The sequence below is a fragment of the Gopherus evgoodei genome, unplaced genomic scaffold, assembly GCF_007399415.2.
Source record: "Gopherus evgoodei ecotype Sinaloan lineage unplaced genomic scaffold, rGopEvg1_v1.p scaffold_71_arrow_ctg1, whole genome shotgun sequence".
In the NCBI taxonomy this organism is placed as follows: domain Eukaryota; kingdom Metazoa; phylum Chordata; order Testudines; family Testudinidae; genus Gopherus; species Gopherus evgoodei.
The window spans coordinates 321,879-342,225 of NW_022060092.1; the positions used below are offsets into that span (position 1 = coordinate 321,879).

Consider the following 20,347-nt stretch of genomic DNA (forward strand, 5'->3'; position numbering starts at 1 on the left):
GGATGGAGGGGATGGGGGGATGGGTGGTTGGAGAGGTGGGGGGGTGGACTAGGGTGTGGGGATGGAGGGGATGGGGGGGATGGGGATGAGGGTGTAGGGATGGAGGGGATGGGTGGTTGGAAAGGTGGGGGGATGGACTAGGGTGTGGGGGATGGAGGGGATGAGGGTGTGTGGGGAGGAGCAGTGCAGTGGGTCCTGCACTTACCCCCCCAGCTGGCCCAGTTGTGCCATTTGCCCCCCTCCCGCCTGCCCACGTGCCCCCGGTCCAACACCCCCCCCCATCCAGACACCAGCCAGCTGTTTCCATTGGCTTTTATTAGAAAACTCTGGGTTGGACAATTTCATGGGCTCCCCTCAATCCCCCTCCCCTCGCTGTCCCCCGGCCCGGCCTCCCCATTAACCCCCCACCCCCCTGACACAGTCACCCAGCAAACGGGGCAAGCGAGAAATAACCCCGACAGACCCCCCCCCACACACTCTGCTGTTCGCCTGGGCATGCTGCACCCTCTGGTGGCAGCAGTGGGATACTGCACACAGACAACCAGCTCCGTGCACCCAGCTGCCCCGTGGTGCCAGCGGTGGGATACGGTGGGGCGTAAAGTGCATCGGCGCAGCACAGCAGGTGTCACCGCAGGGCCCATGCCAGAGCCAGGGTCCAAGTCAGGAAGGCCGGCAGGTGGCCCGGCAGGGCCCCACTGCAGAGACACTGGCCACCTCCAGGCTCCCTGCTTCCTCCCCGGGGCCCCGGGGCTGGCGATGCGGTGGGGGAACCCTGGCAGTACATCCAGTCCTGGGGGGCTGACCTGGGGTACCCGCTCTCAGCCTCCACGCTGCCCCCCAGAAACCGCCAGTACTGGGTGCCCTTGAAGAAGTAGGTGCTTCCTGCAGAGGAGAGAGAGAGATGAGGACAGGGCACTCGCTGCAGGGGTGACTTTGGATGGGCGGCACCGCAATACCGCTCTGTGCCACGAGAGGGAGCTTGACACCAGGCTGCCCAGCTGGGTGTCAGCAAAGGAGGCCCGCCTGAGAAGCAGCGTTAGCTTGGGGAACTGCCTGCCACTGGGAAACTGCCAGCGATGCATTGTTAGCCTAGGGGACTCCCGCCCACACTGGGAATGCTTCTGGAGACACTCTGCTAGCCTGGGGGACTCCTTGCCACTTGAAACACAGCTAGAGGAGCACCGTTAACCTGGGGAACTCCCCACCACTGGGAATGCCACCTACCATCGTTCCAGCTGATGATGTCATCCAGCCCAGGGGGCACCCCCTTCCAGAGGGTCACGGACCTGGGGTACCCGGGCTCCACGTTTCCAGCTCGGTCGTCGAAGCGCCAGTAGCGGGAGCTCTCGAAGAGGTAGGTCTTGCCATTGTGCCCCCAGACAAAGGCCGCCTCCACTCTGACCCCCGGGGGCAGCCCCAGGTCAGTGATGGGGCGGGGAGACCCTGGATCCACCTGGGTGTCAGTGAAGACCCAGAAATGCTGCCCTGTGGAGAGGGTGGAGAGTCAGTATGGAGGGCGGCAGAGTGGGGGCTGGGCTGGGGATTCACGTTGGGGGGTTAATGGGTGCACAGGGGCAGGCTGGGGTGGTTATGGGGTGCAGTGGTTTGTAGGGCAGGCTGGGGGCAGGAGGCAGGCTGGGGGTCGTTATGGGGTGCAGTGGTTTGTAGGGCAGGCTGTGGGCAGGAGGCAGGCTGGGGGTGGTTATGGGGTGCAGCGATATGTAGGGCAGGCAGGAGGTAGGAGCAGGCTGGTGTGGTTATGGGGTGCAGTGTTCTGTGGGGAAGCTGGGGGGTTTATGAGTGGTCAGGCTGTGGGGGGTCTGACACTATCTCCAAACCGCAGCCCGGGAACCCCCGTTCCCCACTGATGTGGGGGTGACGGGGGTTGTACAAAGCTGCCTTGTCAGGGCTGGTTTAAAAGCCTTGATCTGCTGACCACGACCCCCTGGCGGATGGGGAGCCTCCCTGGATGGGGCATTAGGAAGTTTTGCTCCATGTGTGACTGAAATCCGCTGGGAGGTCGGGAACCCCACAACCAGCCTGTCAGGAGCGACAGAAGAGCAGCTGTCCCTGCCCAGGCGGGGGCTGACGGCCCCTCAGGGGATCGGCTCCTCAGGGCTCCTTGGAGAGGTCATGGACCCAACGGGGCTGCTCAGCCCCGAGTCCAGCCAGGATCTTTCTAGCAGCTGGAAGAAAGTATAAAGGAGGGACAGAGACAGCATCACTTGGCCTCTCTCCTTCCCCATCTCAGCACCTGGATGACAGGCTGGAAGTCACAGACTTTGAACTGGGGAGACTGGTCTGGGGCGGGACAGGAATCCAGCCACCGTACTGCCTGGACCATCCTTTCGGGTCGGAGACCGCTCGGGTCCAATCCTGCTTAGGCTGTGGAATCTGGACGTGCGCCTGCGACTTCTCATCACTTAATAACCCGTCCTCCTGTCGTCAATAAACCTGCTGGATGTTTCACCTAGAACAGTGGGGTGCTTGGGGGAATCTCAGCTCAGGTTACAAAGGCTGAGGTGTGTCCACTTCCCTCTGATGAACTAATTAACGAGCGTGCACTGTCCAAGGGACTCGGGAGCAATGTCAGACGGTGTATTTCCAGGGTGCAAGGCTGGGGGGGTTGGCTGGTGCCGCTCCCAGGAGCACTCACACAGTTTAGCTGGGTGTGGGGGCTCACATGCAGACGGCTGAGTGATTGCAGCACCTGGAGGGGTTTGCTGCGTGTCACTGGCATTGCACTGTGAGACACGGCCCTGGCTGGAGAGTTCAGGGGGCACGGCTGTCCCACAGCCCCAGGCTGCACCCCAGGAGTCCCAGTGCCGCAGCTTGTCGTACCAAGCGAGCTTTGCGCTTCCTCCACTGGTGTGGAGATTTTAAGAGAGGCTTTAAGGGCGGTGGCTGGGAACAGCCAAGAGCCAGTTGGTTATTTTCGGTTTGCTGGTTTCGGGCCTGGGAAGGAGGAACAGAAAGAGCAGAAAGCCGAGCGAGGGGGCGCAGGTTCCAGGTTGGCGTTGCAGCGAGGAGAGAGCCCGAGCACGCCAGGCAGCCGCAGCCGCTGGAGGCTGGGGTTTACCAGCGCGCCTAGAGAGGGAAGCAGCGAGGCCAGAGGGGAAACCACACAAAGAGCTGGACCGAGGGGCCCGGGAACAAGCCGAGGGCTTGGCCCAGCAGAGGCAGCAGCACGTCACCGGGCAACAGAGCCGGCTGGCAGGTTTGCCGCATTTTTGGTGCTCAGAATGGGTCCAAGTCCCGCCACCCCCAACCCCCACCCCCACCTAAGGCTCTGGGAGGGGGGTTGGGTGCTGGGTGCAGGCTCTGGGCTGGGACAGAGGGTTGGGGTATGCGAGGGGGTGTGCGAGGGGGGTTGGGTGCTGGGTGCAGGCTCTGGGCTGGGACAGAGGGTTGGGGTGTGCGAGGGGGTGTGGGAGGGGGGTTGGGTGCTGGGTGCAGGCTCTGGGCTAGGATAGAGAGTTGGGGTGTGCGAGGGGGTGGGGGGGGTTGGGTGCTGGGGTCAGGCTCTGGGAGGGGCGCTGGGCTGGGCTGGGGTTGGGGTGCAGGAGGGGGTGTGTGAGGGGGGTTGGGTGCTGGGTGCAGGCTCTGGGAGGGGCGCTGGGCTGGGCTGGGGTTGGGGTGCAGGAGGGGGTGTGTGAGGGGGGTTGGGTGCAGGGTGCAGTCTCTGGGAGGGGGGTTGGGTGCTGGGGTCAGGCTCTGGGAGGGGCGCTGGGCTGGGCTGGGGTTGAGGTGCTGGTTTCGGATCGTTATTTTGTAGATCTTGACATGTGACAGTGACACGGTGGTTTGTGCTGTTTTGTTGTGGCCATGCTGGTACCTGGATACGAGAGCCGCACGGTGGGGGAGGTATATCGTTATCGGGCCGACGCTGGTTGGTGAAAGAGACGAGCTTTGAACTCCCCGAGCTCTCCTCTGGTCTGTGGAGCTCCAGAGGGCCTGTCTCGTTCACCAGCCAAAGCTGGTCCGAACACAGGTATTACCTCCCCCACCCTGGCTCTCGCCTTGTGTCTTCACAAGCTTGGACGCCTTGAATCTCAACTTTACCGTTATTCAAAGCTGATCTGACCTCCCCCAATAATTTCCCACCACTATGAAAATTAAAACTGATAAAAAGAAAAAATCCACCCCTGGGAACTGCTGTGTCCTGCATACGAGAAGGCAGACGATGGGACCAACAATTTTACTGCTTTTAGAAGCTGTGTGTGAAGAGAGGCCCCACCCTGACTGCAAAGTTAACCGGCGAGGCTCTGAATAGAGTCCATGAAATGCCAGCTCAGGACGCTTTAGATCAGTGTAAATTCGAAGACATGGTTGTAAAATGATTTCAGACTCCGCCTGACACCTAGCAGGCGAAGTTTAGAAATCTGGAGAGAGGCTGGGATGGGGAACAAGTAAACAGGGTGAAAGATCCGGTGGGGAAATGGGTGAGGGGAACTGGACTTGCACGTTTTGAAGCAACGTTTGATCTGCATTTCCTGAGCATATGTAAAGATGAGGTGAAGCGGGGTGGATGGGAGAAAAATGCGAAGCCTCTGGAGGAGACGGCATCACTCGCCGACACCTTTCGGCAGCCCCAGGCTCTATTGCTGGTAAAGCCCAGAGAGAGGGATTGAAAGCTGGTGGGACGCAGGGTGTGATGTCCCCCTGGTGTTCAGAGACAGCTGGTTCTGATCTGAATATGGCATAACGGAGATGTTGTTTATGCCAGATGGCTCAGGCGAGGTATCACTGGAGAGGTTCTGATTTCCTGAATGGGATTATCCAATTCGCACGCACGTATCCTTTCTGTATCTGGAGTTAGGGATATTGACTGTGTAACAATTACAACTGTGAGTGCCCTCGGGGCGGTGGGGGGACACCCACCAGACAGTCAGCCGCAAGGGGCCATTTACGGAGGACACTAGAGCTCCGAAGACACTAATCTCCCACCTTCCTGAGGCGTTTCCTGGGATGCTGCTTTGACACTGCAAGGTCAGGTGGTAACGTCGCCTGATGCAAAATATCCCCTTGGACACGCTGGTGCTTTCCCACTGGGTGAAGCAAAGGGTTCCTGCCTTAGGACAATCCTTTGTAAGGCTGGGGAGGGGCTGATCTGGACTCTCCTCCACGGCCTGCCCAAGAAGAGGGACTGTTGAAAGTACCTGGCGGGACAAGGGAACGAACCTGAGGGGAAAGGCAGGGGTGGGTCCAGGCTGAGACGGGGCCAGGCTGTAAGAAGAAATAACCAGAGCTCTGAGCTACAGCAACTCTGCATCCTGCCTAGTTCAGCATTTAGCCTGGGGAGGTTTGTAACCTGTTTCTCTAATGAATCGAGCTTGGTTTGCGTGTTTTGTGATGTGCTCAGGGATCCGCTTTCTTCTGTTTGCTGGCCCTTATCATCACTTACAATCTGCCTCTCACAGTCAATAAACTGATTTTGTTCATTATTAAACCCAGGTTGTGCCATTTCTAACGGAAGCAGTGCACCTCTCTCTTCAGCGAGGGATAGGGGGAATTGTTTTGAGCCTGAGCTGTGCAGATCTGTCTATACGGTGCCAGACAGGATTCTGTTGGGTTTATCCCCCCAAAGGGGTGGGTGCTGGGGGAGCCCTCTCACACCGAGCTGGGCCTGCAGCAGAGTGTGGCCCTATCTGTGTGCGCTGCCAGAGGCTGGAGAGCCTAACTCAGCAAAACGGGGAGGGAACCCAGGCTGGTGGAGCAGGAGGGGCTCAGGGAAACCCCAGTAAATCAGGCGGCATCCCTGATGGGGTGGGGGGGTCCAACCCGTCCCACAGGGTTCCATTTTACCCCTGGGAAGGAGGGTGGCTGGGAGGCTGGGCATTCATCTCCCCAAAGCCATTCCTGCCCCCCCCCACCCCAAATCTCCTGTGGAAAGAGAAGAGCCCAAGAGGTGCTCGGAGTGTAATTCCACTCAGCCCTGGGCTCGGAGGAAGCAGCCAGCGTTAATGTCTCTGCCCTGAGCACCGAAGCCCCTCGGGCGCCTGCCCCTCACCGGACGGGTTTGTGGGATTAGCCTCTGCAGAGCCGAACACGGCGCACAGCGAGGGGGTCTGGATTGGGGCAGGGAACATGGGACGAGACGGGAGCAGATTGTGGTGGCGCAGCAGAGGGCAGTTCAGGAAGGTGACGTGCACCGGGAGAGGCGGCAGGACTCTTGTGCCTTTGGCCAAAATGCACATCCAGACTGGCGGGCTGGAAAGTGAATGAAAGGCGGGAGTGGTGACGATAGATACCCCGACTGCCGTGCTAACTGGTAATGATTCTCCCGCCCCCGTGTAGCTCAGGTCCGCAGGAGGGAGCCTTCTGCCGGGACCCCGCAGGGAAAGGATGTGAGGACACAGATATTCACGCCTGCCTGCAAAGGTCTGGACTTTAAGGATGTAGGTCTATGTGAATCATTTAGCTAGTCGTGGAGGTACCAGAGAGAGAATCTGTGCCAGGGCCTCTCGCTGGGACAGTCTGAGGCCCTGTTCTTCGGCTAAGGCCATTGGCCAAGCAGCAGGGGCAGCCATACGCTGGGAAGGGAACGGTCACGTCCTCACACCCCAAACCCGTCACATTGAAACCAGGTGGGATTGGGCTGTTGGAAATACAGTCCTGTCCTGAGAGTGCCCGTCACCACCAGCTAAAGACGGTTAAAGAAAACTCAGTTTGATTTGATAGCACCCTGTCTGGCAGGGAATCACTTCTCAATGGTGTGAAACCCTCATTTCTGTCTGTTGGATCTTCATGGCCCCCACTTTTCTAGTGTTAATCTGTCTGGTTCCCAGTGTTTCTGGCTGCTGTATAATTCGCTTTGCTGGGGTAAGTTAGTGAGGGGAGGGGGATGTAATTGGCTGGAGAATCGTGTTACAGTATGTTAGGATGAGTTAGGGACATTTCAGCAAAGTGCTTGGTTGAGGTGGAGCTGAGAATATTGCTAAGTGCATTGGGGCAAACAGGAAGGAAGTGGGGATTCGAAAATCAGGACAAAGGAAGTTGGATTTAAGCTGCTGGAAATTCACCCCAAGAAACATCGAATTGTTTGCACCATCGGGTCTTGTTGCTCTGTTCATGCGAGAAGGACCCATGAGTGAGCGTCCAGGGCATTAGCTGCTGGCTGAACAGGGACAGACCCCGCTCTAGAGAGCATGGAGAGATGGGTCTCCGAGGGGGCCCCCCGAGGAGGAGACTGGGGCAGGTATAGCGGGAGTACGGGAATGTCTCCTCACTGATCACTTGGCAGAGGACACCCAGGACACAGCGGTTGATTCAGCATCTGTGCACCCAGCCTGTGACCCGGGAACGGTGTAACGGACCTCCCGGAGGGGAGCAGTCGTGCAGCTGACCTCTCAGAGACAGAGAAAGGGGGTGACGGAGGATACCCCGATCCAGGTCCTCAGGATGCTGCTCCTGATAGGCTTTTGGAGAGTAACCGTGTCTCTGGAACCCACGCCTGTGATAGCCGAGGAGATGAGTGCAGCAGGTTTCCAGGCGATGGTTGGGGGGGGGGAACACAAGGGTCCCAGCTGGCAGGAGAAGGACTTCCCCCGGGCAGGTGAGACACAGGAAGCAGCTAAGGGAGAGATGCCAGGAAAAGCACCTCTGGCCAAAGAGATCGCAGCCCTGTAGGGTCCTTCCCCACCCACCCCCAAGAGGGGAGATGGAATATTTGCACGTGCATAACCCTGCGGATGAGAGACAGCTCCGCGGGCGTTAGCCAACATGCACAGTCCCCTGACATCCTTCCCTCACTACGCCCCAGAGCCCCGCAGCGGTGAGCGGCTGGAGGACCCCCACTAAAGGGAAACCCCCCAGGAACGGAATGCGTGCTGAGGCGCACGGAGGATTTCAAAGACACGATGGGTTTTGAGCAAATCACAGTATCCAGCAGAAGGCACGATCTGACCAAGACACTCACACAGACTGATCTGTGATAGAGTTTGGTTAACGGCTACACAGACATATAGAGATGTTCTCCACCCACCCAGGGAAGACACACACACACCAGCTTGTGAGATCACCGGAGAGGGGCCACAAAGTGTTAACAGACTTTGCAAGAGCACCTGTGGGTAACACCACAATGTTTAGCAACGCTTGGGAGTGGACCTTGGGCCCACGGCCTCCGTGTCAGTCAGTGATTCACACCACTGCAAAGGGTGGAGGTGTGACTGTACCTTGAAATAACACCCTGGGAATCAACACTGTGTTCATCACTGATGTGGGGGTGACGGGGGTTGTACAAAGCTGCCTTGTCAGGGCTGGTTTAAAAGCCTTGATCTGCTGACCAGGCGGATGGGGAGCGTCTCTGGATCGGGCGTTAGGAAGCTGTGCTCTGTGTGTGACTGAAATCCGTTGGGAGGTCGGGAACCCCACAACCAGCCTTTCAGGAGCGACAAAAGAGCAGCTGTCCCTGGCCAGACGGGGGCTGACGGCCCCTCAAGAAGAATGATCTCTCTCAGGGGCTCCTTGGAGAGGTCATGGACCCAAATGGGGCTGCTCAGCCCCGAGTCCAGCCAGGATCTTTCTAGCAGCTGGAAGAAAGTATAAAGGAGGGACAGAGACAGCATCACTTGGTCTCCTTCCCCACCTCAGCGCCTGGAAGACACAGACTTTGACCTGAGGAGACTGGTCCCAGGCGGGACGGGAATCCAGCCAGTGTATTGACACCAGCGGTGCAGCGAGTGGGGTGAAACGCACAGCTTGTCGTACCAAGCGAGATTTGTGCTTCCTCCACTGGTGTGAAGATTTTAAGAGAGTCTTTAAGGGCGGTGGCTGGGAACAGCCAGAGCCGGTTGGTTATTTTCTGTTTGCTGGTTTCGGGCCCGGGAAGGAGGAACAGAAAAAGCAGAAAGCCGAGCGAGGGGGCGCAGGTTCCAGGCTAGCGTTGCAGCGAGGAGAGAGCCCGAGCACGCCAGGCAGCCGCAGCCGCTGGAGGCTGGGGTTTACCAGCGCTCGCGACGTCTCATCACTCAAACGCGTCTTCCTGTCGTGACTACACCTGTCAGACGCTTTACCTAGAACAGGGGGTTCGGGCTGGAGCGCGCGGGGGAATCTCAGCTCGGGCTGCAAAGCCTGGGCGTGTCCCCATTTCCTCTGATGAAGCGGCGAAGGAAGGGAGTCGAGCTCAGTGTCGGGTGGAAGATTTCTGGGGTGCAAGGCTGGGGGAGCTGGGGGATTGGCTGGTGCCTTTCTCTGAGTGAATCGTGAGCTGCTCTGGGAGCATTCACGCCATCCAGCTGGGTGTGGGGGCTCCACATGCGGACGGCTGAGTGATCGCAGCGCCTGGAGGGGTTTGCTGCCTGTCACTGGCATTGCACTGTGAGAGACGGCCCCGGCTGGAGAGTTAGCGGTACCCCAGTCCCAGGCTGCACCCTGGAGATCCCATCGGGGGGTGGGTATGGGTGCTCTTATACAGGGCAGGCTGCAGGCTAGGGGGTGCAGTGGAGCAGGCTCGGGGGGCTATAGAGGTCAGGCTAGGAGACTTATGGGGTGCAGTGTTACATTGTGGGGCAGGCTGTGTGGTCATATGGGATTGATGAGGGGTTTATGGGATGCAGCGTTGTGTGGGGCAGGCTGGAGATACAAGGAGGTTCAGGTGTAATGTGGGGGTCACCCCCCCTCACCAATGAAGAAGATGATCTTGCTGTCATTACTCCGCTCATAGACTGCATCGATCGCCCCAAAATCCAGGGGGAGCCCCATCCAGAAGCGTTGCGTCTGCGCTGGCTCCAGGGAAACCAGGTTACGGGCCGGCTGCATCCTCCAGAAATGCTTCTCTGTCAGAGAAGTGGGGGACCCAGACATTGGGGGGGCAGAAATGACCCCCCCACTGCTCCAAAAGTGGTGTTAGCCTATGGAACTCCATGCTACATGAATTTGGACATTCAAGTGAACTTAGCCTGTGGGACACCCCTCCAGAGCAACCTCCCATTGCAGGCTGCATAGAGGGACTGTTATCCTGCCAAACTCTCTCCTCCCCAAGCCTCCTCCAAGAAACTGTGTGCCCGCCCCCCGCTTCCCCGGGGCTGGGGAGAAATTGGGTTAATCTGCGGGACTTCCCTCCACAGGAAATGTACAATGAGCTGCAAAAATGATGTTAATCACAAGTTTGCAATGATTCTTTTCACTTCTTACCACCGGAAGTTGGACTGTGATCAACAACCCCCCCCTCCAGTAACTTGCCAAACTCCCCACCACAAGAAATGTGCCCTAATTAAGCTGTGCAAAACCCGTGCTGCTAACTAAGAGATCAGTTTGACAGATGCCCAGAAACCAGTGCTGCCAGTGGGAATTCGAGCCACATCAAAGTACAGGGAGCTTGCTTGCCAAACCATGCACCGTTAGCCTGTGGGACTCCCTGCCTCATGAAATCATAGTGAGGTTGCTGCAGAAATGTGTTGTTACCCAATGGGACTCCATGCTACATGAGATTATAAGGAGCTTGAACTGACTCCCATGATGCCCCTCTGAGAGGAGGGGGGGGCGATGGCGTTAACCCACGGGACTCCCCACCACATGAAATTGGGTTGCGGGGCGGGCGGGAAGCGACTCACTCTTGAAGAAGAAAACCTCCCCGCGGATATTGGCGATGGCGTCAAAATGGGCCTGACAGCGATCGGGGGCCGGCGGGCGGGGCCTGCGGGGACAGACAGACCAACACAAGTGGGGTGCACCGGACAGCCCCGGCAGGCAGGGGGGAGGAGGCTCGGTGCAGGGGGGGCGATGGGGTGAAGGAGGAAGGGGGCAGGTGGGAGGGGAGAAGCGACGTGGGGCCAGGGAGCCGATACTCACTGCTGGGTGGGTCGGTGGGGTGGCAGATCGGGGATGCGGGGCTGGGTAGGGATGGGCCGCGCTGGCGAATCCTCCCCCGGGCGAAGTTGTCTCCTCCCTGGAGCAGAACAAACGAGTGAAGAAGCGAAGGGATAAACGAAGGGAAGGAATTAACGAAGCACTAGCTGACGACTGGAGGAACGAGGCCTGGGAAGACGGGGTGGAAGCGGGAAGGAAGGAGAGAAGAGGGGAGGAGGGGAACAGGGCCGGGCCGGCTGCTCACCGTACAGGGTCTGGATGCCGAGGGCATCATCGGGGGGCAGCTGGTAGAGGTGGGGCAGCCCCACGGGGCCCTGGTAATAGGGCATCATGATGGACTCCTTGGTGGAGGAGTGGGCCAGGCCCAGGGCGTGACCGAACTCGTGAACCGCCACGGCGAAGAGATCAGTGCCGGCACCTGGGGGAAGGGGAGCAGTGAGACACTACAGCCCCCTGGCCGCTGCCTGCCCCACGGCACCCCCTGCTGCCCCCCACTCCCTCCGCACTGCTACCCGCCCCACAGCGCCCCCTGCTGCCCCCCACTCCCTCCGCACTGCTACCCGTCCCACAGCGCCCCCTGCTGCCTCCATGCTGCTACCCGCCCCACAGCGCCCCCTGCTGCCCCCCACTCCCTCCGCACTGCTACCCGCCCCACAGCGCCCCCTGCTGCCCCCCACTCCCTCCGCACTGCTACCCGCCCCACAGCGCCCCCTGCTGCCCCCACTCCCTCCGCACTGCTACCCGCCCCACAGCGCCCCCTGCTGCCGCTCTGCTGCTACCTGCCCTACAGCACCCCCTGCTGCCCCCCACCCCCTCTGTACTGCTACCCGCCCCACAGCGCCCCCTGCTGCCCCCTGCTGCTACCCGCCCCACAGTGCCCCCTGCTGCCCCCCACTCCCTCCGCACTGCTACCCGCCCCACAGCGCCCCCTGCTGCCCCCACTCCCTCCGCACTGCTACCCGCCCCACAGCGCCCCCTGCTGCCGCTCTGCTGCTACCTGCCCTACAGCACCCCCTGCTGCCCCCCACTCCCTCCGCACTGCTACTCGCCCCACGGCGCCCCCTGCTGCCCCCCACTCCCTCCGCACTGCTACCCGCCCCACAGCGCCCCCCGCTGCCCCCCACTCCCTCCGCACTGCTACCCGCCCCACAGCGCCCCCTGCTGCCCCCTGCTGTTACCTGCCCCACAGCGCCCCCTGCTGCCCCCCACTCCCTCCGCACTGCTACCCGCCCCACAGCGCCCCCTGCTGCCCCAATGCTACTACCCGCCCCACAGCACCCCCTGCTGCCCCCATGCTGCTACCCGCCCCACAGCACCCCCTGCTGCCCCCATGCTGCTACCTGCCCCACAGCGACCCCTGCTGCCCCCTGCCACTACACACCCCACAGAGCCCCCTGCCTCCCCCATGCTGCTACCTGCCCCACAGCGCCCCCTGCTGCCCCCATGCTGCTTCCTGCCCCACAGCGCCCCCTGCTGCCCCCATGCTGCTACCTGCCCCACAACGGCCCCTGCTGCCCCCTTGCTGCTACACACCCCACAGCGCCCCCTGCTGCCCCCATGCTGCTACCTGCCCCACAGCGCCCCCGCTGCCCCCATGCTGCTACCCGCCCCACAGCACTATGCTTCCCCTCAACACCACAGGTGGCGCTGTGGGGTGGGTAGTGGTGTGGGGGGCACTGGGGAGAAGCTACCCAACCCACAGTGCCCCCTGCTTCTCCCCAGTGCTCCCCACACCACTACCCACTCCAGAGCACCCCTCGCTGTCCCCCACTGCCCGCCAGGCTGCTCCCCACCCGACAGACCCACCTGCTGCCCCCTGCCCCATGGCACCCCCGCCAATCCCCCCCTTCACACACTGACCCTGCTGCTTGGCCTGCGGGTCGTAGATCCAGGTCTCCTCGTCGTCGAAGTGGGTGTCTCCGGAGATGGGGTGCTCCCCGGGGAAGAAGGCGTGGGCCAGGGTGCTGCCCGGCCCGTCGAAGGGGTACCCGTCCTCGTGGAAGGAGCGGCTGAACTCCACCAGGATGTCGGCGCCGGCGCCGGGGGCCTCACGGAAGGTCAGGGCCGAGGCGTTGGCCCAGGCCTGCAGGGCGTAGAAAAGCAGGGTGCGGACGTGGTCCCGGGGCAGGCCGGACGCCTGGGGGTAGGAGCGGACCCTGCCGGGAAAGGAGGGCGTGAGAAACCGGGGGAGGAGACGAGACAGAGGGCGAGAGGCGAACAAGGGAGCGAAGGAGAAAACGGGACCGGAGAGGAGAAAACCGAGAAAGGAACCCAGGCGTCCGGCGCTCACCTCCAGGTCAGCTCCTTGACGGGCCAGACGCTGCCGCTGTGGGCGTAACGCTTCCTCCGGCGCATCAGCTCCGAGGTGCCAATGATGTCGGGGAGGGAGCAGCGTGGCTGGTCCATCATCGCCAGGGTCCTGTCGTCTGCAGAGAGAGCGGGGATAGAACCCAGGCGTCCGGGCTCCCAGCCCCCCCCACTCTAACCACTAGCTCCCACTCCCCTCCCAGAGCTGGGGAGAGAACCCAGGAGTCCTGGCTCCCAGCCCCTCCTGCTCTAACCCACTAGACCCAACTCCTCTCCCAGAGCCAGGAGAGAACCCAGGAGTCCTGGCTCCCAGCCCCCCCAGCTCTAACCCACCAGCCCCTACTCCCCTCCCAGAGCCGGCAGAGAACCCAGGAGTCCTGGCTCCCAGCCCCCCCTGCTCTAACCCACTAGACCCAACTCCTCTCCCAGAGCCGGGAGAGAACCCAGACGTCCGGGTTCCCAGCCCTCCCCACTCTAACCACTAGACCCCACTCCCCTCCCAGAGCTGGGGACAGAACCCAGGAGTCCTGGCTCCCAGCCCCCCCTGCTCTAACCCACCAGCCCCCACTCCCCTCCCAGAGCCGGGGAGAGAACCCAGGAGTCCTGGATCCCATCCCCCCTGCTCTAACCACTAGACACCACTCCCCTCCTTGACCCAGAAAGAGAACCCAGGTGTCCCTCCACACTTACCCAGAATCCCCGTCTCCTGCAATCCCGCAAATTTCTGCATCATTCTGACAGCGTCGTGCAGCCCTTCTTCAGTCTGGAGTCGGGCCTGCATGGGGTCTGGGGGGGGCAGGTACCCGTAGCGGGTCAGCCAGTCCTGGGGGGGGGATAGCAGGGAAAGGGTTAAAAGCCTGAGAGAAGGGGGCAGCTCCTGGCTACTCAGTCCCGGCCTCGTCCAACAGGGGCGCTGTGGGGAGGGGGAGGGGCGCACTGGGGAGGGGGAGGGGCGCACTGGGGGGCTCTCGCTCCCTGCACCCCCCCCTTCGGTCGTGGGCTCAGAGCTCCCATTGTTCAGGCAGAGGAGAGCAAAGTTCAAACTGATGCCCCCAGGGTTTCCCTGCCCCCCCAACTCCTCTGCCTCCCCCCTTGCTGCTGGATGGGGGGTGGGGAAGGGAACGAGGCGAGCGACCCGGCCCAGTTGCAAGGCACCGGGGGATGGGACCTAGTGGATCCCTTCCTGGAGAGAAGGATAACTCGGGAATCCAGCGGGTGAGCAGATTCCCCCTCCCCCCCAAAACTGACCCAAGCGGGTCCCTCACACCTGGAGCTGGGATCTGACAGCTGAGAGTCGATGGATCCTTCCCACCAGAGACCGACCGATCCACCCGCCAGCAGCTGATGGAGCTCGAATCCACCAGATCCCTCCCAAGGCACAAACAATATGGGAGCCCAGTCAACCCTTCCTGTGGTGGGAGAAGGTGGGATCGAGTGGGCCCATGCTCGCCCGCATGCCCAAGGCAGACCTGGGATCAGGGAGTTGTGGGATCCAGTTGATCCCAGCCACAGGAGTGAGGGGGCAACCTGACCCGATGGAGGTGAGCGGGATCTTGTCGATTCTTCCCACTGGGACCCATTGGGGGTTTCCCAGGGGTAGCGTCTGGGATATAGGATCAAGTGGATCTTCCCCACAGAGCCAGACAATAAGCGCTGGGATCTAGTTAATCCTGCCTGTGATACAGATTGGATTGAGTCGATCCCCTTGACCATTTGGACATGGAGGAGATCCCTCACATGGTGGGATCTAGGAGATCCCCACAAGAGCCAAACAAAGCAGACACCCAGTGGATCACCTAGGGCAGGAAATAAACATGGGACCCAGCAGATCACTCTGAAGAGGCAGGAGGCAGCAGGATCTACTGGGATCTACCCACAGCTGTGGGATCCAGTTGGCCCTTTCCCAGGGAAGTGGCAGAAGCAGACTGGATCCCGAGGGGGGTGCAGCTGCTGGGAGCAAGTCACTCCCCGGGCGGGGTCGTGGATTGGATCCCGGGAGATCTGGGATCCAGTGGGTCTCTCCCGGGGTAGGGGAGAGGAAGCAGCCAGGAGTTAATGGGTTTCTCGCCTCCACTCTGCCGGCGCCTGCGGTGAGGAGTGACTCGAAACGCGGGTCGATTCCCAACCCAGAGCATCTGGCAGAGACAGGGGCTCGTCTCCTTCACCCTACTGCCCTCCAGAGAACCCAGGCGTCCGGGCTCCCCTCCCCCACCTTCTGCCCTCCTAGGGGATCCAGGCATCCGGGCTCCCCTCCTCCACCCAACTGCCCTTCCAGGGGACCCGGCTCCCAGCCCTCCTGCTCTAACCCACCAGCCCGCACTCCCCTCTCAGAGCCGGGAGAGAACCCAGGAGTCCTGGCTCCCAGCCCCCCCTGCTCTAACCCACCAGCCCGCACTCCCCTCTCAGAGCCGGGAGAGAACCCAGGAGTCCTGGCTCCCAGCCCCCCTGCTCTAACCCACCAGCCCGCACTCCCCTCTCAGAGCCGGGAGAGAACCCAGGAGTCCTGGCTCCCAGCCCCCCCTGCTCTAACCCACCAGCCCGCACTCCCCTCCCAGAGCTGGGAGAGAACCCAGGAGTCCTGGCTCCCAGCCCCCCTTGCTCAACCCACCAGCCCCCACTCCCCTCCCAGAGCTGGGAGAGAACCCAGGAGTCCTGGCTCCCAGCCCCCCTTGCTCAACCCACCAGCCCGCACTCCCCTCTCAGAGCTGGGAGAGAACCCAGGAGTCCTGGCTCCCAGCCCCAATCCACCAGACCCCCCCCCCCGCGCCAGGGAGAGAACCCAGGCGTCCGGGCACTCACCACGCCCTTGCTGAGGCGCTGGGTGCTGGGTCGGCCGGCCGGGCTGTGGGGCAGGCAGAGCAGGGTCCCTAGCCCGAGCCACAGGGCCGGGAGCCGCAGCATCGCGGAGGGGGCTGTCTTCACCCCACGGGGCGCTGAGGATCTGATGCTGCCCGGCGAGCTCGTCTGCCCTATACACCCCCCTCCCCGTCTGGCTCCGCCCCATCGCAGCCCCAGCCCGCATGGATCCACACACAGGAGCCCGGACGCCTGGGTTCTCTCCCGGCTCTGGGAGGGGAGTGGGGGCCTGGCGGGTTAGAGCGGGGGCTGAGAGCCAGGACTCCTGGGTTCTCTCCCCGGCTCAGGGAGCGGGGTGCTGCTGGGTCAGAGCAGGGGGGGCTGGAAGCCAGGACTCCTGGGTTCTCTCCCCGGCTCAGGGAGCGGGGTGCTGCTGGGTCAGAGCAGGGGGGGTTGGGAGCCAGGACTCCTGGGTTCTCTCCAAGCTCCCCCCAGGCTGGGTGTTGGGGAATTTGGTCAGCAGGTCGCAGGGCCGGCTGGCGGGGAGGGGTGTGTGTCTGTTTCTTTCTCTCTCAGATCCAGACCCCAATTAGTCGCTCTGCCCCCCTGGAGGAAACCCCCCCTCACTTGCTGCTTTGATCCCCCCCACCCGCATCCTCCCCTCCTTCCCCACTAATCTCCCTCTATTTCCTCCCGTCACACCCTGCTGCCCCCACCAGCACCCGGCAGGCGGGGTTCACATGGGGGGACCCACACACCATGCCTCTTAAAAGGGCCAGGTGCCCCCTCTGCTGCACCAGACCTTCTCCCTCATATTCCAGCCCCCCAAATACCCCCACCCCCTAGGTCTGTCTCCAGGCCCCCAACTCACCCCAGACAACCCAACCCCCTAGATCTGTCCCCAGCCCCCTCAAATACCCCAACCCCCTAGATCTGCCTCCCCCCCAGCTGCCCCAAATACCCCAGCCCCCCAGATCTGTCCCCAGCCCCTTCAAATACCCCCACCCCAGACACCCAAATAGCCCAGCCCCCTAGATCTGCCACCACACCCCCAGCTCCCCCTTCCTATCCCCCAATCCCTCTAGAGCTTCCCACAGCCTGAGCTCCCCTCAAATCCCCTCACAGGTCCCCCCCCAGTCCCAAATCCCCCCTCCCCTCCCAGCACCCTCGGATCCATCCCCACACTCGGGGGAGCCCACCCTAAGGACGGTAGAGCCAGCGGAGGGGGGAGGGGAGCCCCTGGCTGTCTCTTCCCCCCCCCCCATCCAGCCTCTTCTGCTGGGAAATTAACCCTGGGCCAGTCAGATCAAAGCCAGGGACCCCCACCCCTGCCATCCAGTTCCTTCCTCCTCTCCACCGCCTGGGGGGCTGGATACCACCAGACTGTGTCCAGCGCTGGGTGAGGAGCCCTGTGTGCCCAGCCCCCCCCCAGGGCCGGCCACATCCCAGCGCTGGGCGAGGGGTCCCCGTGTGCCCAGCCCCCCCCCCGAGCCAGTCACATCCCAGCGCCTGGCAAGGGGCCTCGTGTGCCCAGCCCCCCTCACCCCAGGGCCAGCCACATCCCAGCTCCGGGCGAGGGGTCCCCGTGTGCCCAGCCCCCCTCACCCCAGAGCCAGCCACATCCAAGCGCCGGGCAAGGGGCCCCGTGTGCCCAGCCCCCCTCCCCCAGGGCCAGCCATATCCCAGCGCCGGGTGAGGGGTCCTGTGTTCCCATTCCCCACCCCAGCCCCCTTCTCCAGCCCCGGGCCCCATCCCCAGTGTGTTAGGAGAAGGTTTCCCCGAGTCACAAGGCTGGAGGCTGCAGGGAGCTCAGGGCCAGCGGCTCCAAAGTGATTCCTGGGGATAAAAATACTCCAGGCCGAGGCTGATGGGAACAAGGGAAAGGAAACGAGACCAACCCCCCCACTACAACCCCTTCTCCTGCCAGAGTCGGGGAGAGAACCCAGGAGTCCTGGCTCCCAGCCCCCCCTGCTCTAACCCACCAGCCCCCACTCACCTCCCAGAGCTGGGGAGAGAACCCAGGAGTCCTGGCTCCCAGCCCCTCCTGCTCTGACCCACCAGCCCCCACTCCCCTCCCAGAGCCCAGAGAGAACCCAGGAGTCCTGGCTCCCAGCCCCCCCTCCCCTCAGCCAGGAGAACCCAGGAGTCCTGGCTCCCAGCCCCCCTGCTCTAACCCCTAGACCCTACTCCCCTCCCAGAGCCGGGGAGAGAACCCAGGAGTCCTGGCTCCCAGATCCCCCTCCCCTCCCAGAGCCGGGGAGAGAACCCAGGAGTCCTGGCTCCCAGCCCCCCCAGCTCTCACCCCTAGACCCTACTCCCCTCCCAGAGCCGGGGAGAGAACCCAGGAGTCCTGGCTCCCAGATCCCCCTCCCCTCCCAGAGCCGGGGAGAGAACCCAGGAGTCCTGGCTCCCAGATCCCCCTCCCCTCCCAGAGCCGGGGAGAGAACCCAGGAGTCCTGGCTCCCAGCCCCCCCTGCTCTAACCCACCAGTCCCTACTCCCCTCCCAGAGCCGGCAGAGAACCCAGGAGTCCTGGCTCCCAGCCCCCCCCCCCTCCCCTCCCAGAGCCGGGGAGAGAACCCAGGAGTCCTGGCTCCCAGCCCCCCCTGCTCTAACCCACCAGCCCCCACTTCCCTCCCAGAGCCGGGGAGAGAACCCAGGGGGCCTGGCTCCCAGCCCCCCCTGCTCTGACCCACCAGCCCCCACTCCCGTCCCAGAGCTGGGGAGAGAACCCAGGAGTCCTGGTTTCCAGCCCCCCCAGCTCTACCCACCAGCCCCCACTCCCGTCCCAGAGCCGGGGAGAGAACCCAGGAGTCCTGGCTCCCAGCCCCCCTGCTCTAACCACCAGCCCCCACTCCCCTCCCAGAGCCGGGGAGAGAACCCAGGAGTCCTGGCTCCCAGATCCCCCTCCCCTCCCAGAGCCAGGGAGAGAACCCAGGGGTCCTGGCTCCCAGCCCCCCTGCTCTAACCACCAGCCCCCACTCCCCTCGCAGAGCTGGGGAAAGAACCCAGGAGTCCTGGCTCCCAGCCCCCCTGCTCTAACCCCTAGACCCTACTCCCCTCCCAGAGCCGGGGAGAGAACCCAGGAGTCCTGGCTCCCAGATCCCCCTCCCCTCCCAGAGCCGGGGAGAGAACCCAGGAGTCCTGGCTCCCAGCCCCCCTGCTCTAACCACCAGCCCCCACTCCCCTCGCAGAGCTGGGGAAAGAACCCAGGAGTCCTGGCTCCCAGCCCCCCTGCTCTAACCCCTAGACCCTACTCCCCTCCCAGAGCCGGGGAGAGAACCCAGGAGTCCTGGCTCCCAGCCACCCCCCGCTCTCACCCACCAGCCCCCACCCCCTGTTGTTGTGGGTTTGTGGCTGGGCCTGTCTCGAGTTTGCCCAACAGCCGCTTTCGGCAACACTGGGAGAACAACAGGATGTGGGAGCTGCGCTAGTTACCCCATCGCCCCCAATGCCCGGGGGCTGGGCGGAGGTAAGTTTGGCTGTGGGGGCAGGGAGTGTCTGGGTGGGGGAGGGGTATACTGGTGGGGGAGGGTTTGCAGGTGCGGGAGGGGTATCGGGGGAGGGGTGTGAGGAGGGAAGGGGTGCATGGGTGAGGGAGGGGTATGAGGAGGGGGAGGAGTGTACGGGTGTGGGAGGGGTATCGGGAAAGCGGCATGAGGAGGGGGTGCATGGGTGGGGGAGGAGTATCAGGGGAGGGGTATGAGGAGGGGGAGGGGTGTATGGGTGAGGGAGGGTATCGGGGAGGGGTATGAGGAGGGGGAGGGGTGTACGGGTGTGGGAGGGTATCGGGGAGGGGTATGAGGAGGGGGAGGGGTGTATGGGTGAGGGAGGGTATCGGGGGAGGGGTATGAGGAGGGGGAGGGGTGTATGGGTGAGGGAGGGTATCGGGGAGGGGTATGAGGAGGGGGAGGGGTGTACGGGTGTGGGAGGGGTATCGGGGAAGCGGCATGAGGAGGGGGGTGCATGGGTGGGGGAGGAGTATCAGGGGAGGGCTATGAGGAGGGGGAGGGGTGTATGGGTGAAGGAGGGTATGAAGAGGGGAAGGGGTATCGGGGAAGGGGTGAATGGATGGCAGAGGGGTATTGGGGGAGGGATATGAGGAAGGGGAAGGGTATCAGGGGAGGGGTATGAGGAGGGGGGTGCATGAGTGGGGGAGGAGTATCGAGAGGGTTATGAGGAGGGGGAGGGGTGTATGGATGAGGAAGGGGTATCGGGGAGGGGTATGAAGAGGGGGAGGGGTATCAGGGGAGGGGTGAATGGATGGGAGAGGGGTATTGGGGGAGGGATGTGAGAAAGGGGAGGGGTATCATGGGAGGGGTATGAAGGGGAGGGTTATGAGGAGGGGGAGGGGTGTATGGGTGAGGGAGGGGTATCGGGGAGGGGTATGAAGAGGGGGAGGGGTCTCGTGGGAAGGGTATGAGGAGAGGGAGGAG

At 62.6% G+C, this 20,347-nt stretch overlaps 1 protein-coding gene across 2 annotated transcripts; it reads right to left on the minus strand.

Annotated features, from left to right (window-relative positions):
• Window positions 1-416: 416 nt before the first annotated feature.
• MMP25 (matrix metallopeptidase 25) lies at window positions 417-16,072 on the minus strand. Of its 2 annotated transcripts, XM_030547833.1 has the most exons (11): window positions 15,916-15,993; window positions 14,384-14,525; window positions 13,807-13,939; window positions 13,100-13,235; window positions 12,670-12,965; window positions 11,054-11,227; window positions 10,792-10,888; window positions 10,554-10,636; window positions 9,624-9,776; window positions 1,225-1,485; window positions 417-882 (listed from the first exon to the last, which is right to left on the minus strand). In XM_030547833.1, the coding sequence occupies exons 3-11, from the start codon at window positions 13,895-13,897 to the stop codon at window positions 626-628; spliced, it is 1,548 nt and encodes a 515-aa protein (XP_030403693.1). In that variant the 5' UTR covers window positions 13,898-13,939; window positions 14,384-14,525; window positions 15,916-15,993; the 3' UTR covers window positions 417-625. The 2 variants fall into 2 exon arrangements, with proteins under 2 accessions (XP_030403693.1, XP_030403692.1); XM_030547832.1 differs by lacking the exon at window positions 14,384-14,525 and having other exon boundaries at window positions 15,916-16,072.
• Window positions 16,073-20,347: the final 4,275 nt, after the last annotated feature.

Bases quoted from the DNA above. Each gene is read 5' to 3' on its own strand.
- MMP25 (XM_030547832.1), bottom strand. From the start codon at position 16,017: ATGCTGCGGCTCCCGGCCCTGTGGCTCGGGCTAGGGACCCTGCTCTGC. The intron at 13,236-13,806 runs GTAAGTGTGGAG...CTCTCTCTGCAG, and splicing joins GCAGGAGACGGGGATTCTGG to ACGACAGGACCCTGGCGATG. The intron at 12,966-13,099 runs GTGAGCGCCGGA...CTTTCCCGGCAG, and splicing joins GTCAAGGAGCTGACCTGGAG to GGTCCGCTCCTACCCCCAGG.